Source organism: Pan troglodytes, chromosome 3 (genome assembly GCF_028858775.2).
Source record: "Pan troglodytes isolate AG18354 chromosome 3, NHGRI_mPanTro3-v2.0_pri, whole genome shotgun sequence".
Lineage (NCBI taxonomy): Eukaryota > Metazoa > Chordata > Mammalia > Primates > Hominidae > Pan > Pan troglodytes.
Window position 1 is genome coordinate 58,094,303 of NC_072401.2, and position 27,157 is coordinate 58,121,459.

Sequence of the window (27,157 nt, forward strand, 5' to 3'; positions counted from 1 at the left end):
CCAGTAGTCATTCAGGAGCTGGTTGTTCAGTTTCCATGTAGTTGAGCTGTTTTGAGTGAGTTTCTTAATCCTGAGTTCTAGTTTGATTGCACTGTGGTCTGAGAGATAGTTTGTTATAATTTCTGTTCTTTTACATTTGCTGAGGAGAGCTTTACTTCCATTTACACTGTTGGTGGGACTGTAAACTAGTTCAACCATTGTGGAAGTCAGTGTGGCGATTCCTCAGGGATCTAGAACTAGAAATACCATTTGACCCAGCCATCCCATTACTGGGTATATACCCAAAGGACTATAAATCATGCTGCTATAAAGACATATGCACACGTATATTTATTGCGGCACTATTCACAATAGCAAAGACTTGGAACCAACCCAAATGTACAACAATGATAGACTGGATTAAGAAAATGTAGCACATATACACCATGGAATACTATGCAGCCATAAAAAATGATGAGTTCATGTCCTTTGTAGGGACATGGATGAAATTGGAAATCATCATTCTCAGTAAACTGTCGCAAGAACAAAAACCAAACACCGCATATTCTCACTCATAGGTGGGAATTGAACAATGAGAACACATGGACACAGGAAGGGGAACATCACACTCTGGGGACTGTTGTGGGGTGGGGGGAGGTGGGAGGGATAGCATTGGGAGATACATCTAATGCTAGATGACGAGTTAGTGGGTGCAGTGCACCAGCATGTCACATGTATACATGTGGAACTAACTTGCACATTGTGCACATGTACCCTAAAACTTAAAGTATAATTTAAAAAAATACGTCAAAGAAATGTATTTTGAGGTAAAACATGTTGCTTTCCTTCAGGGCCTGCTATTTGTCATGTCATGTTATACTAGAGTCGGGTTGGAATTTGGTATTTTATTGCTGCAAAGAGTCTGTTTTGTCAGTCTTAAGGTGTCAGTTTTAATGTTAATGCTGTTCAGCTGTGCCCGAATTGTAAAGGGAGGAGTGTATAATGAAGCACGTACAACCCCCCTTCCCATCACAGACTGAACTAGTTTTTCAGTTTAACTTTTGAATGCCCTTGGCAAAGAAGAGGGTTCCATTCAGTTGGTTAGGGGGGCTTAAAATATTAGTTTGGGTTTATATAGTACCCTGTCTTCTGGCTAATGTCAATGGCAAAGGATTTGTGTGAAATTATTTGTTCTTGGTTTGTATAGTTTGGAGATTGAGACTTACAGCCCTCCATGTGTTCACTAACGTGGAAAATCTCCAAACTCCTTTGATTAGGACATTCATGAAGGATTAGGATATTCATTACATAGGCATGATTTGTTAAATCATTGGCCACTAATGATTAACTCAACCTCAAGCCCCTCTCCCATCCTTGGAGGTTTGGATGGGTGTGCTAAAAATTCCAACCCTCTAATCATGGTGTTGATTTCCCTCACAACCAGTGACCCCCACCCTTAGGGGCTTTCCACAAGTCACTTTGTTGACATAAATTCAAGTGTAGTTGAATGGGGCTTGTTATGACTAGCAAAAGGTTATTCTTTCACATTTTTAGAAGCATTTCAAGAGCCAGGAACAAAAACCAATTACATTATAATAAAAGGTGCTCCTATAGCTCTTATCACTAGCACTTAAAAGAGTTTCAGGAGGTCTGGACAGGAGCTGGGAAAGAAGACCAAAATGTGTACTCTTATTCTATCACAATATCTCAATAGATATTTGGAATTTTTGATATAAATATGAATTTATAATACCTAAGACTGCATTGCCTGTGGATCATAGCTTTGTGAGGTGATCTCTTAGTTGCCAAATCATATCATACTCAAGGCTACAATTATAACAGGTTTTTAAAGTTCTCCTACCAAACTTTTTCCAGCTGTCTAAACATCAAACAGCATATTCTGCAAATCAATGGCAGTCTGTTTTCTACAGCTTTAGCCAAAAGATCATTTTCTAGGCCCTTTTATATATTTTTAACAGAACAATCACCCTGCAAAAATTCTATTTCACTATATCTTGGCAAGCTAAATTAAAATATTGTTCACACTGAATGTAGTGGAACACATATGTGTCTTTTATGAGGACACTAAGTTGATGCTCCTTTGTAGATTTACCAAAAGACAACCAAAGACACAACACAGCCTTGACATTGATTGCAAAATATGCTATTTAACATATGTACTTTGGTTTCTGTTTCCAAATAATAATTTTCATAGGACAAGTTCTCTTAATAAAAGTGAGCTCTGAACCAACCCAAATGTCCAACAATGATAGACTGGATTAAGAAAATGTGGCACATATACACCATGGAATACTATGCAGCCATAAAAAATGATGAGTTCATATCCTTTTTAGGGACATGGATGAAATTGGAAACCATCATTCTCAGTAAACTGTCGCAAGAACAAAAAACCAAACACCACATATTCTCACTCATAGGTGGGAATTGAACAATGAGATCACATGGACACAGGAAGGGGAATATCATACTCTGGGGACTGTGGTGGGGAGGGGGGAGGGGGGAGGGATAGCATTGGGAGATATACCTAATGCTAGAGGACGAGTTAGTGGGTGCAGCGCACCAGCATGGCACATGTAAACATATGTAACTAACCTGCACAATGTGCACATGTACCCTAAAACTTAAAGTATAATAAAAAAGAAAAAAAAAGAAAAAAATATATATATAAAACATGTAACAAAGAAAAAAAAATAAAAAAAAATAAAAGTGAGCTCTAAGTTCAAACAGTTCTATTTTTAAAGTTTTGTCTTTATTATTCACTTTCAGATAAAACAATCCAATTATGCTGTGTAATAGAGCAGTAAAACCATCTGTTAAAAGGTAGGTTCAAAAAATAAGGGAATGAGAACTTTCTTCCTTTTCCTTATTGGAAGATTCATTGTTATTGACTTCCCTACATATCTTCTTTCACAAGATCTTCAAAAATTGTGAACTAGGGTAGATGACAGTATTCTAAAGCAGACACTACATTAACTGGCAGAATAAGAAACCTGACCCCTCATTGTGGCTCTATAAGCAATATAACTATTTGTAAATTTTAATATGATCTGTGAAATTACGAAAAAGATTACATTCTAACTCTAAAACTTCACAATAATTCCAACAAAACTCATGCTTACTGAGAAGTAGTAGAAAAATATTGAAAAAAAGATAAAAGAAGTTATTTCACATTTTGACCACATTACCAAAGTATCATTAAAAAAAAATTAGTACTCATATCACTTGGCACCAGCCACTTCATTTAAAATATAATTTTCTCACACAAGAAGCTATCCCCAAGTAATTGTGAATAGTTAATATAGATGTTTCTCTTTTATGTATTTTTAAGCTATTTGTTCATTTTCTCCATCAGATACTTCTTTCATTCCCACACAGGAGATCTACAATTTTACACAGGCATATATGTATATTGTGAATTGGCCAAATTAACACTTGTGAGAAAATAAGAGGCCAAGAAAAATTAAGATTGCAATTTATGTTTTAGGAATTTTTATCTGATTAAAAATAGTGCATGATCATTGGAAAACATAGAAAATATAAACCAAAAACCAAAAACCCAAATTATCCCCTTCTAGAGATAACTTATTCTCTATTCCTGAAATCTTCTCTTGGGTAAGTTGCCTGACTCCTCCCTCACTTCTCCAAGAATCCGGAACTTGGGAAGAAGAAACTGAACTTGAGTGTCTCTGGCCTTTTCGTTGCTCCCTATTGAATCTTGCTGCCAATAAAGTGCATATGCTCTCTGTGCATTTACGTACATGTGTGTATATATATATATGGCAGGGAGATGACCTATACATAAACATATATGTGTGTGTGTGTAATATACATGTGTGTAATACATACACACATAATATGATATGAACTGTAATATATATGAAGTTAGCCATCTCCCTGTAATGAGAGATTGAGTGAGGGAAATCTGTCAAATTTAGGAATAAATTTACTCCTTGCCCACAGTCCCTAGACACATTCTCAAATAGTTTCAACAGAAATAAAGCTGATATTTTGATGTCTATATGTTTGCATCTATCCTAAATGGAAGCATATATGCTTGTGTGTCTATCTCTAAATAGCTCCAAATTCAGATGAGTGGAAAGAAGGCTACTATTTGAAATACTCTGTAAGACCCAACTATTATTAACATATACGCATATATTTCTATAATTTTTATTCATTCATTACTCATTTAGGATCTTCTGCTGTGAATTAAACACAATATTCGGGCTTAACAGTTTGCATTAAGCTAACAATCCTATATAAAAGACAAAACATTGAGCAAGTAATCACAAGGATTATGAGTTCTGTGATTTGGGAAACCTGGGCAGTGGGGCAAAGTAGATCAGGGAGAGCTAAACCAGATCCCTGACTGGGCATGCCCACTTGGAAAAAGGTTAAATCAAAATGTTAGATATGAGATGCTCCCAGTGCAGACTAGGGGCACATTGCTAGAATCACAATGAGTGGAGACCCAAGTTAACCCTGGGCAGTGAGCCCATGGAGGATGCTTCAAGACCATCACCAGAAACCATTCTGTCCTCCTACAGCTCTGGGCCTATAATGGAAGGGGCAACCTCAGTGATAAGTGAAATGCCTTCAGGGTCTTTCTTCCATGGTCTTGATAAATAGCACCTGGCTTTTATCCATATTAATCTCTTTGGCAATTGTCACTTGGCCACATCCTTAGTGCTCTCTTCTGAAATTTTCTTTTTTTTTTTAATTCTTTACATAACCAGGCTGTGAATTTTCCAAATCCTTTCACTCTGTTTCTTACTTTATTATACAATCTTTATTGAAGCCATCCCTCACATCTCACTGTATATGGTTAAAAGCAGCCATGCAGCAGCCTGAATGCTTTGCTGCTTGGGTATGTCTTCCACCAGATATCCTAGTTCATCACTTTAAAGCTCTGCATTCTGCAAAGCCCTCAGGCTTTGGGTACAATTCACTCAAGGTCTTTACAACTGTAAAACAAGGATGGACTTTACCCCAATGTCTAAAACATTGTTCTTCATTTCCCTCTGAAACCTCATCAAAATGGCCTTTACCTTTAATATTTCAATCAGCCTTTTGGTCACCACCCCTTATGTAATCTCTAAAAAGTTTCATGTTTCCCTACAGCTCTCTTCTTGTTTGGACCCCTTACCAGAGTTGCCTTTAATGCTACATTCACAGCAATCTAGGCTTTTTCTAGCCTGCTCCTCCAAATTCTTCCAGCCTCTACCCATTATCTAGTTCCAAAGCTGCTTCCACATTTTCAGCACTTTGCTATAATGACAGCCTCACTTTTCAGTATGAATGGTATGTCTTTTTTTCTGCTGTTATAATAGAGTACCACACACTGAGTAACTTATAAAGAACAGAAATTTATTTGGCTCATGGGTCTGGATAATGGGAAGTCCAAGAGGATGGTGCCAGCGTCTGGTGAGGGATATCCCACTGTGGAAGGGTAAGCAAGCATGTGAGACAGAGAGAACAAAAGGCGGCTGGGCTTATCTTTTTATCAGGAGCCCACTCCTGTAATAACTAGCCCACTTCTGCAATGATGGCATTAATCCACTCATGAGGGTGAAACTCCCATGACCTAATCATCTGTTAAAGTCCCCAGTTTGCAATAATATTATATTGGCAATTAAATTTCAACATGAGTTTTGGAGAGAGCTTCCAAACCATAGCATTATCTATATTTTACAGTGCTGAAGCAGGAAAAGTATAAGTAACTATCCAAAGTTATGACAGGGCCAGGACTCAAACCTATCCAGTCTTTTCATTTAACCAAGTCATGGCAGCTATTTTTTTGCCTACCTGTGGTATTTACCACATGATTATATTACATATTACTTACCCATTCTTTATTTAATGGTTTAATTTTTCATTATTTTATTATAAATAATACTGCAATAAACATCTTTATATATATCTCCTTATGCATATATAGGGCATATACATTTTTAATTGTATGAAATCAGATTGCTTTCTAAATTGATCAAAGCAAGTAAAAATCTTCATTACTCCGCACCATCAATACACACAGTTTCCAACATTCAAAGGGTCAACTTAGGATTTTTCTACTTTATGATCATGTGAAAGCCATATGCATTTAACAGAAACCATACTTTGAGTACCCACACAACCATTATTTTTTCTCTTTTCAGTACAGCATTCAATAAAGTACATGAGATATTCAAACTTTATTACAAAATATGTATTGTATTAGATGATTTTTGCCCAACTGTAGGCTAATGTAAGTTTTCTGAGCATGTTTCTGGTAGGCTAGGCTAAGCTACGATGTTCAGAAGGTTAGATGTACTAAATGCATTTGGGAATTGCAATATTTTCAACTTAACCATGGGTTTATTATACATCATAAGCTGAGGAGCATCTGTACTTGGTTGCTCAGATATCCTGAGCAAACAGAGCAAAGGCAAAAGTATCACACTATTTGATTAAAAAATATATTATAAGGCTATAGTAACCAAAAGAGGAAATGGTATTGGTATAAAAATAGACACATAGATCAATGGAACAGAATAGAGAACCTGGAAATACTCCCTGGTGTGGGAATGTAAATTAGTACAGCCATGATGGAAAACAATGTGGAGATTTCTCAAAAACAACTATAAATAGAATATCATTCAATCTTGCAATCTCACTACTGTGTATTTATCCCAAGGAAACAACATCAGTATATCAGATACTTACAGTGAACTGATTTTTGACAAAGGGACTAGAACATACATTGAGGAAAGAACACCCTCTTCAATAAATGGTACTGGGAAAATTGGATATCCATATGTGGAAGAAAGAAACTGGACCCATATCCTTCATACACAAATATCAACTCAACATGAAATAAAGACCTAAATCTAAGATTTAAAACTACAAAATTACTAGAAAAAAATAGGGAAACAATTCAGAATATTTGTCTAGGCAGAGATTTTATGGCTAAGACCTCAACACAGGCAACAAAAACAAAAATAGACAAATGGGATTAGTAGAAGCTGAAAAGCTTCTGCACAGCAAAGGAAAAAAATGAACACAGTATAGAGACTCTGCTGAATGGGAGAAAATAATTGTAAACTATTCATCCAAAAAGGCACTAATATCCAGAATATACAAGGAATGAAACAACTCCACAGAAAAAATAATAATAATCCCAGTAAAAAGTGGACAAAGAACACAAATAGAGATTTCTTAAAAGAAGACATAAACATGGCCAATGGCTATATGAAAAAAAATTCTCAACATCACTGATTACCAGGAAAATGCAAATCAAAACCACAATGAGATATCATCTTACCCTAGTTTGAATGGCTACTATTAAAAAGACAAAAAATAACCGACACTGGTGAGAATGTGGATAAAAGGGAACACTGTTGAAAGAAATCACAGATGACATAATCAAGTAGAAAAACATTCCATGTTCATAGATTCAAAGAATCTATATTGTTAAAGTAGTGCTGGGATAACTGGCAAACCACATACAGAAGAATGAAATTAGACCCTTACTGCTCACAATATACAAAAAGTAACTCAAGATGGATTAAAGACTTAAATGTAAGACCTAAAACTATAAAAATTCTGGAAGACAACCCAGGGAATACACTTCTTGACATTGGCTGTATTAGTTCATTCTCATGCTGCTATAAGGACATACTCAAGACTGGGTAATTTATAAAGGAAAGAGGTTTGATTGATTCACAATTCTGCATGAGTGGGGAGGCCTCAGGAAACTTACAATCATGGTGGAAGGGGAAGCAAACATGTCCTTTTTCACATGGTGGCAGCAAGAAGAAATGCCAAGCAAAACGGGGAAAAGCCCCTTATAAAACCATCAGATCTTGTGAGGACTCACTCACTATCATGTGAACAGCATGGAAGTAAGTGCCCCCGTGATTCAATTACTTCCCACCACATCTCCTTCATTACACGTGGGGATTTTGGGAACTACAATTCAAGATGAGATTTGGGTGGGGACGCAGCCAAACCATGTCATTCTGGTCCTGGACCCTCCCAAATCTCATGTCCTCACAATTCATAACACAATCATGCCCTTCCAACAGTCCCCTAAAGTCTTGACTCATTCCAGCATTAACTCAAAAGTCCAAGTCCAAAGTCTCATCTGAGACAAGGCAAGTCCCTTCCACCTATGAGCCTATAAAATCAAAAGCAAGTTGGTTACTTCCTAGATACAATGGGGTACAGGCATTGGGTAGATACACCATTTCACATGGGATAAATTAGTGAAAACAAAGGGGCTACAGGCCCCATGCAAGCACAAAATCCAATAGGGCAATTATTAAACATTAAATTACCAAAATGATCTCTTTTGGTTCCATGTCTCACATCCAGGTCACACTGATCCAAGAGGTAGGCTCCCATGGCCTTGGCAAGCTCCACCCCTGTGGCTTCGCAGGGCACAGCCCCCTTACTGACTGCCTTCATGGGCTGATTTTGAGTGTCTGCACCTTTTCCAGGTGCATGGTGCAAGCTGTCAGTGGATTTACCATTTTGAGGTCTAGAAGACAGTAGCCTCTTCTCACAGGCCTACTAGGCAGTGCCCCAGTGAGGACTCTGTCAGGGCTCCAACCCCACATTTCCCTTCTGCACTACCCTAGCAGAGGTTCTCCACAGCGTTCAGCCCCTGCAGCATACCTCTGCCTGGACATCCAGGAACTTCCATACATTCTTTGAAATCTAGGTGGAGGTTCCCAATCCTCAATTCTTGTCTTCTGTGCACCTGCAGGACCAACACTACATGGCAGCTACCAAGGATTGGGAATTGCAATGGCCCGAAATGTACATTGACCCCTTTTACCCACAGTTGGAGTGGCTGGGACACAGGGCACCAAGTCCCAAGGCTGAACACAGCAGGGGGGCCTGGACTTGGCCTAAGAAACCATTTTTCCCTCCTAGGCCTCTGGGCCTATGATGGGAGGGCTGCCATGAAGGTCTCTGATGTGCCCTGGAGACATTTTTCTCATTGTTTTGGTGATTAAATTCTGCTCCTCATTACTTATGAAAATTTCTGCTGCTGGCTTAAACTTCTTTCCAGAAAATGGATTTTTCTTTTCCACTTCATAATCAGGCTGCACATTTTTTAAACTTTTATGCTCTGCTTTCTCTTGAATGCTTTGCCACATAGAAATTTCTTCTGCCAGATGCCCTAAATCATCTCTCTCAAGTTGAGTGTTCCACAGATCTCTAGGAAAGGGGCAAAATGCCTCCAGACTCTTTGCTAAAGCATACAAGAGTCACCTTTGCTCCAGTTCCCAACAAGTTCCTCATCTCAATCTCAGATTACATCAGCCTGGACATTATTGTCCGTATCACTATCAGCATTCTGGTCAAAGCCATTCAACAAGTCTCTAGGAAGTTCCAAACTTTCCCACATTTGTTATCTTCTACTGAGCCCTCCAAACTGTTCCAACCTCTGCCAATTACTTAGTTCCAAAGTTGCTTCCACATTTTTGGCTATCCTTATAGCAGCACCCCATTCTGGATATTAATATACTCTACTAGTCCATTCTTACGCTGCTATAAGAACATAGCCAAGACTGGGTAATTTATAAAGGAAACAGGTTTAATTGACTCACAGTTCTGCAGGGCTGGGGAGGCCTCAGAAAACTTACAATTATGGCAGAAAGGGAAGCAAACATTCACTTCTTCACATGGCGGCAGCAAGAAGTGCCAAGCAAAAGGGGGAAAAGCCCCTTATAAAGCCATCAGATCTCATGAGAACTCACTATCACAAGAACAGCAGGGACACACGGGGATTATGAGAACTATAATTCAAAATGAGATTTGGGTGGGGGACACAGCCAAGCCATATTATTGGCCATGGCAAAGAATTTATAAACCTCAAAAGCAATTGCAACAAAAACAAAAATTGACAAGTGAGACTCTAGTTAAACTAAAGAGCTTCTGCACAGCAAAGGAAACTCTCAACAAAGTAAACAGACAACCTACAGAGTGGGAGAAAATATTTGCAAACTATGCATCCAACAAAGGTCTAATATCCACAATCTATAAGGAGCTTAAATCAAGAAAAAATAAACTCCATTAAAAAGTGAACATAGGACATGAGTAGATGCTTGTCAAGAGAAGACATACGAGCAGTCAACAAACATGGAAAAATGCTCAACACCACTAAACATCAGAGAAATGCAAATCAAACCACAGTGAGATATCATCTCACACCAATTAGAATGGCTATTACTAAAAAGTCTAAAAAGAACAGATGCTGATGAGGTTGTGGAGAAAAAGGAATGCTTATATACTGTTGGTGGGAGAGTAAATTAGTTCAGCCACTGTGGAAAACAGTTTGCAGATCTCTTAAAGAACTAAAAATAGAACTACCATTCAAACCAGCAATCCCATTACTTGGTATATATCCAAAGGAAAATAAATCATTCTACCAAGAAGACACTTGCATTCATATATTCATTGCAGCACTATTCACAATAATAAAGACATGAAATCGACCCAGGCGTTCATCAACAGTGGTTTGGATTTTAAAAATATGATACATATACACCATGTAATACTATGCAGTTATAAAAAAGAACAGCATCATGTACTTTGCAGCAACATGGATATGGCTGGAGGCCATTATCCTAAGCAAATAAATGCAGAAACAGAAAACTAAATACCATATGTTCTCACTTATAAGAGGGAGCTAATCATTGGAAACGCATAGATATAAAGATGGACACAATAGACACTAAGGAATACAAGAAGGGGAAGGGAGGAAGGGACTAAGGCTTGAAAAATTACGTACTGGATAGTTCGCTCACCACCTGGGTAATGGGTTCAACTGTACCCAAACCTCAGCATCACACAATATACCTTTGTAACAAACCAGCACATGTACCCCCTGAATATAAAATAAGTTAAAAATTTTTTTAAAGTAGCCATTCTTAATATTAGCAATAGCACCTAGAAATTAAAATGAATATATATATATATATATTTTACAGCAGTGACTAAAATGTAGCATATATAAAAATAAATTTAACAGGAAAAAGATGGAATATAAAATGATGACATAAAAAATAAAACCCTACTGAAAGATTTTAAAATTTCTTTAAAATTGAACAACATGCCTGATTTTTGGAAGATAAATTTTAATACTTTATAGGTCATCTCCCCAAATTAACATATCAATTTAATATAATATCATTTAAAATATGTATAGACAAACAGTTCGTTTGGTAAAAATATTTGCAAAGCAGTGACAGGATTTGTTTTCGAATATGATTTTTAAAAGTTCAGAGGGAAGAAAATGTGCCCAAGAAAAGCTAAGAACATTTGTGAAGAAAAACAGTAAGGAGATATGCTTTTTAGGATATCAGAAAAATAATCTATGGCAAATATAATCAAAGCAATTTGGTGTTGCCATAGAAATGGACAAATCGGTCAGTGAAACAGAATCAAGGATACAAATATAGATCCCATTATATATGAGATTTTAAAATATGACAAAAGTGTGTTTTCAATTCGAAGGGGAAGAATAAAATATTTAGTAAGCTGTTTGGAAGAAGTGAAAGTTGGCTCACTATTTATGGCATGTGTTTTAAAACTCCACTTGAATTAAAAACCCATGCTAAAATTTTTAAAAATAAAAATCCTTCAGTAAAATCTAGAAAACTACATGTCTAATGCAGCAATAAGAAAAAATCATATTAATCAACACTGGAATCTAAAATGTATACAATAACAAATATATTGTCTATACAAATATTTTAAATGTGCATGATAAAGTTATGAACAAAGGCAGCAGACAATATGGAAAACACCTACTATGATAAGCATTAATAATTACAATATTCAAAGAATGTATAAATTGAGAAAAAGACTAATATCTCAGTAAAATGAGCAAGAATTAATAAATGATTTACACAAGAAGTCCAAACATCTGAAGAAGATAAAAATATATTTAATTTCACAAGTAGTTAAGAAATTCTAATTAATTTAACAACTAATAACATAAACAGTTACAACACCTATTGCTGTAAGGACATGAGTAAAGAACAGTGTCATAGTCTTCTAGTAAAAATGTAATTATTTGTAATACTTAGAAAGCAATAAGGCAACATACATTAAAATTGAAAAATAGCTTTGCTCTTTAAACCTGGAGATAAAGTAGTTTTTAAATAACTACTTTTATTGTAGCCTTGTTTTGTGACAAAACCCAACAAGATAGAAACCTCTGGAAACAAAGTGAATGTTTATCAAGAAGGGAATGGTTGAATTTGTTTCTTATTATCCATATCACAGTATATTATATACAGCCATTTAGAATTGAATTTTATCCATAACAATCAACATGGAGGGCTTTCCACAAGGTCATCATGAGTTAGAAAACAAGATGCATGCATATATTTTTTAAATGATGACAAAAAGATTGATTTGAGAGTGTATATATGTGAATGGGTATAAGAGTAGAGAAAAATCTAACATAATAGAACCCAATTAAGATTGGTTACCTGTAATATGGAAGCAGAAGAGAAGAGGTGGGCAGAGGCAATTAAGAAAGGAAATTGGCCGGGCGCGGTGGCTCACGCCTGTAATCCCAGCACTTTGGGAGGCTGAGGTGGGTGGATCACGAGGTCAGGAGATGGAGACCATCTGGCTAACACAGTGAAACAACGTCCCTACTAAAAATACAAAAAAATTAGCCAGGCGTGGTGGCGGGCGCCTGTAGTCCCAGCTACTCGGGAGGCTGAGGCAGGAGAATAGCGTGAACCCAGGAGGTGGAGCTTGCAGTGAGCCGAGATCGCGCCACTGCACTCCAGCCTGGGTGACAGAGCGAGACTCCGTCTCAAAAAAACAAACAAACAAACAAACAAAAAAACCCAGGCGCCATGGCAGGCGCCTGTAGTCCTAGCTACTCGGGAGGCTGACGCAGGAGAATGGCGTGAACCCGGGAGGCGGAGCTTGCAGTGAGCCGAGATTGCGCCACTGCACTCTAGCCTGGGCGACAGAGACTCCATCTCAAAAAAAAAAAAAAAGAAAGGAAATTTTAAAATCAAGAATTAAAAAACAACATTATGATATAATTTAGTTTAGGCACTTATGCAAAATTGTATCTCTATATATGTATATATTTTCAAAATATATTTTAAACATGAAAAATCATGCCAGTGAAAACAGTGGAATGGCTAATGTAACTTTAATAAAAAGTAAACGTTGTGCTACTTTTTATTTTTGTTTTTCCTAGTACTCAGATCCAGATTATTCTTTGAAATCAACATATACAGATACTATGCAACCTGAATGTATATTAAAATGGTGCAATGATAGCTTTTTCAAATTTTTTTTCCATATTACAGGAAAAAAAATATACTGATTGGTATTTTAGCTAAGGTAGGATCAACAGAAAGGAATTAAAAACAGGAATGAGGCATGGAACCAACCTAAGGTTGAAGTTTCGGCAACTTGTCTGGACCTATAAAAAGATGCAGGATAATCTAATAGGGAAATGGAAGTAAAATTTTCACAGAACAAATATTTTCTGAGTATCTACTATGCACTAGACTCTGTTCTAGGCACTAAGGCCAGCAATAAATATGAAAGCATACTGTACATCTCTCATGGAGCTTATATTTCACTTTGGGGAATAAAATCATTAATAAGTGAACACATAAATGAGAAAGTCTCAACTAGCAAGTGGGCTTTGACACAAATCAGACAATACTGTGAGGACTAGTAGTGTGGAGAAGCATTCCAGACCCGAGATGAAATGACTTAAAGAACCCCTTCCCTGCAGCTCTGAGACTCACGATTCCCAGGCAGGGAGAGCATCAGGTGCAAAAGTTGTAATTGAGAATGAGCTTGGCATGTTCAAGACTCGAGGGTGTCAAAGGAGGAAAAAAGATGAGAGCTGAGGATAGAGACAGTGAGAAACTGTAAGGCTTTGGATACTGTAGAATCTTCAAGCGGGCACTAATTCTGTAGGTAAACATGAATTAGAAAAAGTTACTAAAACCTAGATAATCAAAATATCAAAAGCAAGCTCAGGATATTGGCCAAGCTCATGCTGGTCTTTGATACTTCTGTGTTAAGGGAAGCACAGGGCCACTAGTTTTGAAAGAAGCATATATCACAGAAACTACTTAATGTAGTTTTTCCAGCTGAAAAAAGAGCAGGAACAAAGGAAACTCCCTCAAACAGGGAAGATTTTAGCCAAAGGCTTTGAAGCCTTAAGTAACACTGATATAAATGATATAAACGGCTACCCAAGGACAAAAACAAACAAAACAGTTTGCACACCTGTGGAGGATGAGGAATTCCAGACAGAAGAGGAGATCATGAGTAAGTAGAAAGGGAAACACAAGACTACGAACTCTGCTGAGAGAGTTGTCTATTATAAATGAGATACAGCATCCTTACAAAGACTGGAAGATGTGATCCTAGAAAGACCCCACATTCAGTTTATTATCAGTGTGCCAAGAATGCAAGGACAGGAAGTAAAATGAGAAGGAAAATTTAGAGACTTTAAATGAGGTCCTTTTTTTTTTTTTTTTCAAACAAGATCTTGCTCTGTTGCCGAAGCTGGAGTGCAGTGGCACAATCATGGCTCACTGCAACCTCAACCTCCAGGGATCAAGCAATCCTCCCACCTTAACCTTAACTTCCCGAGTTGCTAGAACTACAGGTATGTACCACTATGACCAGCTAGTTTTTGGTTTTTTTTTTAATTTGTAGGCGCAGGATCTCACTATGTTGCCTAGGCTGATCTCAAACTGAGCTCAAGCGATCCTCCTGCCTCTGCCTCCCAAAGTGCTGGAATTACAGGCATGAGTTACCACACCTGGCCTAAATGAGGTACTTTAAAGATTTTAAATGAGACTCCATACTTTAAGGAAAAGTAGGGAATTTGAGAGAAATCCTGAGCGCTGCAAGTATCACCTCTTTAAATGTTTACATTTAGCAAGGAGACAGGGTGTTTGAGATGTCACTCTTGGTAAGATAAAGCAGTTTTTATAAGTCGCAAACTCTCCCAAGATATGAGAATCATAAGGTCATGTGCAAGCACTTAATCTGAAATTTGTCCTTATTTCCTTGCATGTTTGCAGCTGGTAAATTCTAATATATACAACTATTTGATTTAACTCACATTCTGGTGAGGCTAAATTAAAGAAATGTTTATCCTCTCATTATAATTTTTCTAAATACCTCCTGTCCAAGACAACACTTAAGATTCTTAAGATTAGTCTGTCTATGGCTGCAAAATGGCATTGTGGATTGGGACAAATTTTTTTCATTATGGGAAATCATGAAAATAATTTTGACTCAGAATCTCATATATATACTATATATTTAAATGTATATATATATTATATATATACTATATATTTAAATGTATATATATATTATATATATACTATATATTTAAATGTATATATACATTATATATATACACACACACACACATACCACCCAAACCCAACTCCAGCCCACTAATCTGTGGTGAGACATTTGAAAGTTTCACAAATAACTCTGATGCTTCTTACTTCCACTTAGAAAAATCTTCATGAGGACTATAATATTTATCTCTTCCTAGGTATATAGCTTTCATGTGGAAAGGATCAGTATATACAGAAATTGGTACTTTGATTATAAGCTGTTGTTGCTACATACTTGGGAGTCCTGCAGTGTAGAATTTAAGCATGTAGACTGGGAGACTACATGAGTTCATTATCCTGGTTCCTCAACCTAGTAAACATGTTTACTTTGGCAAATTATTTCTGAGCCTCAGTTTCTTTATCCACCGAAAAGGGATTGTAAGCATACTCAATTTCTAAAATCATGAAGATTAAATGAGATAATGTGTACGGTTGCAGCTCACTTAAGTTTAGATATTTTGATCTCATTTGGCTTTGGGAAATTATTGATGCTTTCTAAATTTTGTGGGAATGCAACCAGAACTGTAATATTCTGTTTGGTAAACCCTCCAGAGTTCTGAAAATATGGATCAACTGAGACTTGTTTGAGGGACTAGAAAAAGGCACATCAGTTCTAATGGCAGGTGCTTTATTCTGCAACTGCCACATGGAACCCAGACTCCATGCAGACACCTAAATGAGACTCTTACAATAGCCCAAGAAGAAAAAAAGTAAGAAATATACTTTCATAACATTTGAAAACTTTAAATTTTAAATGGAAATACAGCTGAAAGAGAACCAATTTTTTGGCATTTCAGGAGTTATTTTGTTTGTTTTTTCTTTCTTTTTTCTAATTACTGGTGTGGTGTGATTTGGATTGTGCAATTATTCTGATGGTCATTATACAGCCTAGCTGGTATGCTTAGCTGTAACAGAATCAAGCCTAGTTTGACATGGAAACCAGAACAGGACATGTCTTGTCAGTCATGTGTGGCATTAAGTTTAATATTTATGCTGTCCTGACTCACTTTGACTTTTTTAGGGGGGTGCTAAACTATGGAAAGATATCAAGGAGGCATTCATACTATGCTTGAGGCTCTGGCCCTCTCTTTTCCTGGTCTCTGGTGAATACTATAGAAACTATACTGGGAAATGCCTACCTGCAGATGCAGGATAGACTCCTCTGCTTTTAGTTCATTTCCTCCCCTGCCACAGGCAGAAATCCCTTTAGATTTTTCAGAGATGGGTGCCTTAAAAATATTCTTGTGCATCTTCTATGTACTAGACACTGTATCCAGCATAATAGATCATTCTATTAATTTCTTCTATTAGGCCATTTTATAGATGAGGTGTTGATGTCACAGAATTTCAGGGCCTTGCCTAAGGGCAGAAGCTCTCAAATGGCAAAGCAAGGACATATGAGCTTTCTCACTCTGTATCCTCTGCCTTGTACCATAGAAACAGAGAAATCTAGAGGGGTAAAATAATTTTAGAAATCAAATTATAATTCATCCTTTTACGTTTGAGGAATCTTAGACATAGAGAAGTTAAATGATTTGCCTGAGGCACAGAGCCAGTTAGAAGTCTGACTGGGAAGAAACCTAATTTCTTTACTTTTAGAAGTCTTGTATTTGAAAACTCCGCAAAGCAAGGACACAAGACCCATTCTAAACAGCTGTCTGCTATAGTGACCACTGCATCTTTTTGTATGGGCAGTATATTTCCATTTCCTTCTAGTTTAATGGAGTGAAGGTCTCCCTGGACCCTTAATATTCAGTTTCAAGGCAATTGGAAAATTCATTTAAGAACCAACTTATCCAAAAAGCTGGAACTTAAAATCAAAGGAAAACAGAGAGGAAAAGAAAATCAGCTGTTAACATCAGGTTAATGGTAAGCATAAAATTCATATGTTTAAGAGAACAATTTGTTAAGATTATTAAAATACTATATAAATATTGATATAGTTTGGCCGTGTCCCCATCCAAATCTCATCTTGAATTGTAGTTCTTGTAATCCCCATGTGTCCTTGGGAGGGACTTGGTGGGAGGTAATTGAATCATGAGGACAGCTACCACCATGTTATTCTCATGATAGTGAGTGAGTTCTCATGAGAGCTGATGGTTTTATAGGGGGCTTTTCCCCCTTTGGCTTGGCATTTCTCCTTCGTGCCATCACGTGAAAAAGAATGTGTTTGCTTCCCCTTCTGCCATGATTGTAAGTCTCCTGAGGCCTCCTCAGCTCTGCAGAACTTTGAGTCAATTAAATCTTTTTCCTTTATAAATTACCCAGTCTCAGGCAGTCCTTTATAGCAGCATGAGAATAGACTAATCCAGATGTGTTTTAGGAATGTGAGATTATATTTATTCCATTTTCTTTGAATGTGCCTGACAGTTTTGAAGTCTTTAGCTAAAACCAATGTCCTTTTTTCCATAATAAGGAGGGCAGTATTGTACAAAATTATTATTTTTAAGTATCTGAAGCTTCAAGGCAAGAAGTTGTCCTTATTTTGTGTTCCATATTACAGCTGGAAATCCATTTTAATGCAATACAGTGAAAAGGTTTATAAATATTTATCACAGAGGCATTTGCATGGAATTCTCATAAAAAATCACACTCACTCACACACATGTACACACACACAGAGCCGAAGAACAACTACAATAAATAAACTGATATTTCTGGAAGAAATAATTCATTGGTTTATAGTGAATTCATATTTATTCAACCTATAGTCTTTGACATCTGTAAAAGAGAGTATTGGTGAGCAGTATGATTTATAGGAACTATGGGATAAAATAATCATACAAATAAAACAATGAATTTCTAATATATAATTTTAGATACTTTGTAATGTGTTCACAAAATGCATCAAGAATAAAACTGCCAGATAAAACAGACAAACAGATAGATGAAGCAAAAATAAGCTTAAGCCTCAAATGCTCTGAAGTTTTCCATAGACATGAAGAAATCATGGCTAGTAGAAAGATCTTATTGGGGTGTATGGATTTTGGAAAAACACATATTGAGAAAAAGAATAGGATAATGATATATGAGTAACATGTTATTTTCAAGCAATAAAGAAAGCACATTTTTGATTATTACAATAGCCAGTCTGTAATGTCAATATGTGCCTTTAAATATAGTGCAGTAGGTACTGTTACTGCACTATATTGCATCACTGTTTTATTAAATGATCAATCTATAGAAGTTTTTAACAGATGAAAGACTCTAATTGAACTCTGCATACAATTGCCATTCTGTTGATGATAATGGCACTATTTTTGAGCACATTATAGCCATTTTGCAAATTCATCCATAACTTAGATTCATCATTATTATTATAATTTTACTCAATTTATTATGGTTTAATTAGAAGTCCAGAGGGGAAAAAAATGTCCTTCACAGTTTACAAACCATTGATTTTTCCATCCTTCCTCTCATTAGTAGTTCCCACTTGAAAGTTATTTGCATGTGAATGGAATTAGAAATTTAGACATATGTTTAAAACAACTTTGAATATTTGGATTTAAAAAACGAAACCAGCATCTTTGTATAATTCATGTTATCATTAAGATTTTTAAAAAATAAATAAATATTTCAAATATCTACACTATAGCTGAGGGGAAATGGGAGATGAACAAATGTATTTTTGGTTTTTAGTTAGTAGTTCTGTCTTTAACTAGAACGACAGCTTGAAGAAGATCATTTTCCTCTCCTCCAGACCCTAAATTTGACCTAGGGCGGCACTGTTGGAAAATGCCTGATGGTTTGACAGAAGAACTAAAATGGTATTGTCTGGAAACCCTATCTCACTCCCAGAAGGGGATAAAACCTCTCCAAACGCCTTCAATAAGGACTCTGGTGTCCTGTACGCAGCTCAGAAACCTCATTTCAGCTTTTCCAGCAAGTGGAAATGCACAGGATGAAGCCTCAGATACACAAAGATCATTGCTCAGAAGCATCACGGATAAAAACAGTTTAGAAACTCGCTAGCTTCAGACCCGCTAAGGAAATTCAACAAAGTTACAACACAATACAGCCCCGGAGAGGGCTTGGGGGAACTTTAAGGTGAAGAAAGCGCCCCACATCCCTTGACCAGTTCCCTGCTCTGCAAGCCTGGGGCCACAGCCATCTGTGGTGCAGACATCCAGGGCAGAGAAGCCCCCCAGTGTTGGGCCAGTGACCAAGCGGGTGCCTGTGTAATTAGGAAGGGATTTGAAAAATCCAAGGTGTCGGTCCGCAATCGCTAATATGTGTCATCAAGGCAAGCGTTGGGCATTAGAGAGGGGTCGCGCCCCCAAGCGGGGGCCCCCAGCCAAACTGGCCCATGCTGTTACCTCTCCCGGCGAGCCCTGTCGGCGGCAGGAACCAGAATCCACCAAGCCCGTCTGCAGCAACAGGTTCTGTCCCTGCTCCGGCTCCAGCTACTTTTCGCAGTCTGCCGGCTCAATCCCAGCCGACGTCTGTCCCCCGCGGACTGCCTGCTCCACTCCAGGCTTCCGCTCCAGGCTGCCCCGCCGCGCTGCTGGACGCTGAGTGCTCTGCGCTCCCTCCCCGCCTCCTTGTCCGGTGCAGATGAGACGTCACTTTCCAGGAGGCACCAGCTGGCCGCTGGGGTTCCGAAGAAGCTATTCATATCCCGCTAAGGGGCACCCAGGTACATTCTTGTGAAACTCAGAATCCGAGTGCGGCAAAGAAAAGGAAGCATCAGTATGACTAGCATCATCACCATTACTTGGTTCCAGATCCTGGGCAAGTGATTTAGCCTCTCTGTGCCTCAGTTTCCTCGTTTGTAAAATAGAGATGATGATGATATTAATCAGTAAGTAATCTGAGAATTATTTGTCTACATGCAAAAGTGCCTGGAATGGTCCTGGTACACATTAATCATTACATTAAATGTGAGCTATCATCATCTTTAAGGTTCTAATGGGACTGAGAGATTCATCGCATATTGCAAACCCTCTCTCTGTCTGAAGCAGACCGTATTTTTTGAGCCTTTGCAAAGATCTTTTAGCTTGCAAGCAAACCCCTCTGAAATTCTGGAAATATATTCACAGCATAATCAGAAATGGAAGGGGAAGAACCCTGGGGAGACTCACAATGATCCTAACAAGACTATCTGCCCAGTTGGGTCTTGTTAATAGAGAGATGATGACTAGACTTTAATGGATTAACTTAGAGATTTATACAATTACTAAGAAAGGGATAATTAAAGGTGCTTTAAGCATGAGAAACCTGTGAGGAGCCTTTTGGACCTAATCCTCACGATAGTACTCTAGGTTTGTGAAGAGTTGATATATAATTATTTCCAATTCACACAGAGGCACCAAGGTTTAGTGACTTGTCTAAGATTACAGAGGTGGTATTTAAATGAAAGAAAAGCTCCAGAAGCCAAATTCATTTCTTTATCTGCTACATTTCTCTGCCTATATCACTGGTACACGTGGAATACAGAAAAAAAGCCTATGGTGAGACAGACCTTTTAAAGTAGGATTCCTTGGTCTTGGATTAAAGTTGCAGATTTTGACAAGTGTGTGTGTGTGGTGTGTGTGTTTAATGACTAAATTGAGGATTTAGGAAGGCGTATTTCTCCCAAGACTTTAGCAAGTTCAAGGTAAGGATACTGGTCCCACTTCTCTAAAGTTTATCAGGATACTCAAGGCACAGAAAGTCATAGAAAAGAAAAAGACGTTAAAGAGATAACACAGGAGTCATAGGATAGAATAATAAGTTAATTGGGTAAAATAAAACTAAGAAGAGAAAAGCATTTTGTATTCAACCTGAAATTCTCAAATCAAAGTGCAAAAATAATTGTGAATCATTGCTCTACACAGTACCTCATACCACTGGAAAAATAAGTCATTAAAAAGAATGAAAACAATAGCAACGCTTTTGATGAGACAGTGAGGTAATGTCCAGCTTGCTAGGATTCTATTACAAATTAAAAGAAATATGAAACTTACGTAACAATCATTTAAACTATGATTCCATTTCTGTATCATGAAACAACACACTGCAAGAACTATTCTCCTGCTCCCCACCCCTACCATTCCACCACCACTGAAAACAGTAGACTATATCCATAAGCAGGAGAAAATTATATAAAACTAGGGAAGGACCTGATATGCACCTTTCCCTGAGTACTTCTCCTGTAAACATCTACACACCCTGCTTTAACTTCCATGCTTTCATTCATCATTCTTTGCTATAACTGGTTTTAATAGAGGAGCTTGTCTTTCTTTCTCCTAGCTAAAGCCCATGTCTACCATGGTGAGCTTTTCTTCCCACCCTCTCCTGTATTTTCAGGATTCTCACACTCTCTTATATATTTCTTCTCTCCTTGTGAAATGAATTATTCCTGGCTTTTATATATGTCAAGATCTTCCATTTAAAACAAAACAAAATAAAAATCCCACTGTTTTCCTGCAAGGTCTAAGCGTAATACCTACATCGTTCCTTCTCAGGAACAAATGCACTGTTCTGCTGCCCAATCTGTCATTTGCATTTCCTCACTTCCTATCCACTTAGCAACCCACTCCAGTTAGACCTTCTCACCAGACAATCTTGCAAAAATCATCAATACTTCCATGTTGAGAAATACAATGAAATACAATGGATATTTTTCAGACTGCATCTTATTTGGCCTTAGAACAGCTTGATTTCTATCTGCAGCAGTTCCTCCTCTTGGCATATATTTCATCATAATCCCCTATTTTTTGTTTCTTTACCCTGCATCTCTGGCTAGTCATTTTTTGTATCCTTTACAGGCTGTTTTTAAATTTTTATTTTCCTACACAGCCATTTAACATAGGTATTTCTTTGTTTTTTGTTTGTTTTTTGTTTGTTTGTTTGTTTTGAGATGGAGTCTGGCTCTGTTGCTCAGGCTGGAGTGCAGTGGCACGATCTTGGCTCACTGCAACCTCCGCCTCCCAGGTTCAAGTGATTCTCCTGCCTCAGCCTCCCTAGTAGCTGAGATTACAGGCATGTGCCACCACACCCAGCTATTTTTTTGTATTTTTAGTAGAGACAGGGTTTCACCATGTTATCCACGATGGTCTCGATCTCCTGACCTCGTGATCCCTTGCCTCCCAAAGTGCTGAGATTACAGGCATGAGCCACCATACCCAGCTTTTTTTTTTTTTTTTTTTTTTTTTTTTGTGAGACAGAGTCTCTTATCACCGAGGCTGGAGTGCAGTGGCTTGACTTCGGGTCACTGCAACCTCTGCCTCCCAGGTTCAAGCAATTCTCTTGCCTCAGCCTCCCAACTAGCCAGAACTAGAGGCACACACCACCACACACGGATAATTTTTGTATTTTAGTAGAGTTGGGGTTTCACCACGCTGCCCAGGCTTGTCTCAAACTCCTGAGCTCAGGCAATCCACCCCCCTTGGACTCCCAAAGTGCTAGGATTATAGGCATGAACCATGTCACCCGGCCTAACATAGGTATTTCTTTAAGGCTCAGTGCTAGATTCACTTCTCTTCTTATGCTGGACTGATTTCTATGCATTCTTATCCACACCAGTGGCCTTAATTAGTATGCATATGACGGCAATCCCTACATTTACATCTCCAGTCGAGATTTCTGTTATAAGTACCAGACTCTTACTTGACAGTGTTAATGGCTGTCTCAACATTTCCTCAAACTCAGCATATCTAAAACTAGAATCATGGTCTTCTTCCCAAAACATACACTAGCTCAGTTGATGACATTGCCATACATCCTTCTCACTGCTAGCTTAAATATGGTGGCACTCAGGCTACCACCTTGAACCATGCGGCGTATACCACATGCTGAGGGTGGCAGAGAAACAGGATGAAAGTAATCTGAGTTTTTGACAGCCCTAGAAAGCTTCGTCTCCAGTTTGGACTGGCCTACCTCTGCATTCCTTTTCCATGAGAAAGGAATAAAAGTCCATCTGACAAAAAAGATATATGTTATTAAGTATCTTTTTATATAAATTCTTCACAGAAGTGGAAAATCAGTGTAGCTTGACATAAACAGGAGGTAGATAATAATATAGATTAAATAAAATGTTATTAATTTTTACAAAGTTTGTCTATAGAGCATTTTAAATTATCTTAGATTCCATTAATAGTATGTGCCACCTTGTACCCCACCTTGGGGAATATTACATTAAGGAATATGAGGATAAACTGTTATGTTGCCTTGCAAAAGAGCAGAATATTGCAAACTACATGGAAGCTTTGGGAAGACAGTTCAAGAAAGCACAACAGGGAGAAGAAAGCAAACCTGAACCCAAGAAAGGCACAGAAATTAACCAAGTGACTAGTGGGAGGGCAATAGAAGAGAAGAAGGGCAGAGAAGACTATAACCTTAATTGTGGTCATTTCTGATCCAGTTTTTCTTTTGTTTTAAACTCAGTGTTGCTGTTGGTTTTATTTTTTTCTTGACGGGCAAAAAGCAGACTAATTTTAAAAATTGCATCAAAGATAAAAAAGACTTAATGTTAAGAATAGCCAAAAGGCAAAAGACATAGATAAATCATACATTCTCAATTAGTAGAATTACAAAGAGTAAAGAAGTAGACATTGCTAATAATCAGGAAAATGCAGATTAAAGTGACATTCAAGTACCTTTTTCCCATTTAAATTAACAATAACACATGCTTGTCAGATGGTTATAAAAGTAGCATAATCCCTTTAAAAACAACACTTTTGGAAAACAGTTTAATAGTGTTGATGAAAAATCAATAAAGATATTTATAGATTTTTGATTTAGAAAACTCATTTTTGGAAATATACCAATTGGAAACAATTGAACATAAAAGCTACAAGCAGAAAATTATGTGTTAGCTTTAACTAAATAGTGGGAAACCAGGAGCACCCTGGTATGCTAACTCAACGAAATTCATGTGGCCATAAAAAGTTTCAATTATAGTGACAATAATAACAAAGAAAAAGGAATGTAGAATAATATTAAGTGAAAATAAAGCAAACATGATATTTTAGGTAAATCAGGATTATCTATGCAAAACTATACATTTTTATGGATAATGCTGAAATGAGCATCTGAATAATAGCAATTCATTTATTCTGGAGTCATGATCTTGGATAAATACATTTTTTCAAAATTTTTATCTATAATAGGGTTTGTATAATTAAAAAATATTAGGTTATTTAAATTGAAAAAGATGCCAGAATGGAAAATGGGAGCCCTAGAATCTGGCCCAGTCTTTTCATTTGGGATCCTTATTTACATAGGCATCCGTTTTTTCAAATAATATGCTATGAAAAGATTCAACTAGTATTTTTCAAGCTGTAAGAGCCTATGATTCTAACTCTCAATCTAGAAAACTGTCTTTCTCCTTTTCTACATTAGCTGTTTTCTAGTCTTTCTGAAAGTTGGCTTTGGTCACTCAATAATATTCATTGACTCTCCACCATTGAGTAAAGTCGTGCTAGTTTTTTGATGCGGAGTACGTAGAACTTAGATAAACATATGAAACACTGTTCCTGAACTTAGACAACTTTTATTTATGTCTGTTATGAAAAGGCAAGACATGTAAGATAGGAACTACATGACCAAAGAAAGAACTTTGGAGTCAAAAAGAAAATATTATCACAGATAGAGGCATCGAGGATATGACATTTGAGCTGGGTCTCACAGAATAAGTACCATTTGGACACGTCAGATGGGGATGAGGGTGGATACTTCAGGCAAAGGAAACACTGTGGCAAACTATGAAGCTAGGGAACCCTGAGGATTGCACAAAAACAGTTCTTAGCTTGGTTTGGTAAAAGCATAGGCTGTATGAAATAAGCAGAGCGAGTACTTGAATACCTTTCTGAGACCGGGACTATCGTGAATTGTAGGTGAATTGTAACCATCGGCACAACTACTCTCAGAAGCAATGGGAGGGGGTTTTTGCAGTTGCTTGTCATGAACACTGAGAAGCGCCCCGTGTTTGGAGCTCAGCAACACAGCCAACTTAACATGGGAGGGACAGAGCTGCAATGGTGGAGTGAAGTGGCCAAATCGGTGAGTCTGAAGTCTTGTTCCTCATTCTCCACAAGCTGGGTATGAAATGCAGCTGAACCAAACCAATCCATATTCTCCTCTGAGGAAATATAGATGTCCTGAGAGAGTCTGAGTCAGGATAAAAAGCCACTGTGCACAGGAATTAGGCAATCAGAATCAGCACCTAGCAGTAGAATACAGCACACTTCTCTGAGAGGCCAGAAGGTACTGGTTTTAGATGAAGGGACCAGTTTTCACCTGTCATTTCCTGGCAGAAAGACTCTGTCTTATTTGAATCTCCAAAGGACAAAATACCACCTTAGCAGGAAGCAGGGAAAAAAGAACAATGCATTGAACAAAAGGTGTTACTTCATCCAAATAAAGAAGAGATTGTAATATTATAAGTACACAAGTGTCAAAGTTTTGTCTTTCCACCCCCTCCCACTACGAAGAATATCATCAGTTACAAAAAAATGAGGAAAGTATATTTGTGCTGTACATCTGAGTATAATATATAAATGTGTGGCCATACTATGGAGATTTAAGTCCTGGTGGCTTTATTTACTGGTATATGATCAAATGATGTTATTAACATTCCTTAAACTTTATTTTTCTTAAAATGGAAAAATATCCCTTAAAATGGGCAATTTTCAAAAAGTGCCTTTGAAAATTATTGATAATATTAACTCTAGCTCATATTTCATGTATCATGCTAAGCCCTTGTTAATTGTTACTCCCATTTAATCCCATAAAGCACCTTTATAAAGGATTTTTAAACCCTGTTTTACCTTATTTTTAAAGATGAGAAAACTGTGGCTTACAGCAATGATCCTTAAATTGCAATGCCAATTTTAGTGGAAGATTTTGTTTTTAAATGCAGATTCCACCTCAGTGGTCCAGAGGTGGGTCTGAGAGTCTGCATTTCTAATAAACTCCCAGGTAGTGACAATGCTGCTGCTCTACAGAGGACACTTTGTGCAGCAAAGTCTTACTGAAGCTAGTATGTACCCAAGTCACACAGCTAGTAAGTGACAGGTACAGTATTGGACCCAAAATCTGTCTGAGCTGCAAGCCTTTGTGATTATCCATTATGCCTTGCTAACTCCGCACAAGGAATATTGAAATTAATTCACACAGAATACAGGGAGGGCCTTTGATGAATGGTGTGGAAGCGAATCGAGGCCTGATCATGAGTGCCTGGTGTGCTGACTTGGGACCCTGTCAAAGCAATCAGGAGCTTAAGCACGTGGAAGAAATTCATTTCTAAATACTCTAGTTTCTTTTTATTGTTGTTCCAAAGAAAATGGTTTGACCTTGTTTTATGTGTCACCATGAGTGATTAATCCTTTGCTGAATACTACAAAATGATGTTAATAAATTTTTAAAAAGCTATCTTTAGACTTCTTTTCTGGTTAACCTCTCTTTTATGTTATACCTAATCATTGGTTCTACCTTTCTAAGTAGTAATTTATATGTTACTGGTAGAAATTTCTGCATTACAGAGTAGAACTTTCTAGTTGTATGTAATGCAAGGAAGTAAGTTCTAGTTCCATGCTTGGTTTTTATTTCAGTAGCTCATTCTTATATTTAAGCCACTGTCTTAAAAACATCATGGTTCACCAAATTGCAGTAATTATTATATAACAGATAAAATTAAAGCAGCTACCTCTGGAAATATATATTATCCAGTTACAGTGAATGCGTAGGGAAAAAACCTTACAGTTCTTGGAAAGGTAATATTCAGAAGTACCAAGAAGTGTTAGAGTGAGAAGTATTTTGTCATT

At 37.4% G+C, this 27,157-nt stretch overlaps 1 protein-coding gene across 2 annotated transcripts in view; it reads right to left on the reverse strand.

The window, feature by feature from the left end:
• NPFFR2 (neuropeptide FF receptor 2) overlaps nucleotides 1-20,487 on the reverse strand; it is a 127,832-nt gene extending 107,345 nt beyond the window's left edge. Inside the window, exon 1 of one of the 2 annotated variants that reach the window (XM_001158763.7) lies at nucleotides 19,727-20,487. In XM_001158763.7, coding sequence (XP_001158763.2) covers nucleotides 19,727-20,025 — 299 coding nt within the window. In that variant the 5' untranslated portion in view covers nucleotides 20,026-20,487. Of the gene's footprint in view, nucleotides 1-12,488; nucleotides 12,925-19,726 lie in introns of those variants that run through there. The other variant, XM_054683020.2, reaches the window with a different exon arrangement.
• Nucleotides 20,488-27,157: the final 6,670 nt, after the last annotated feature.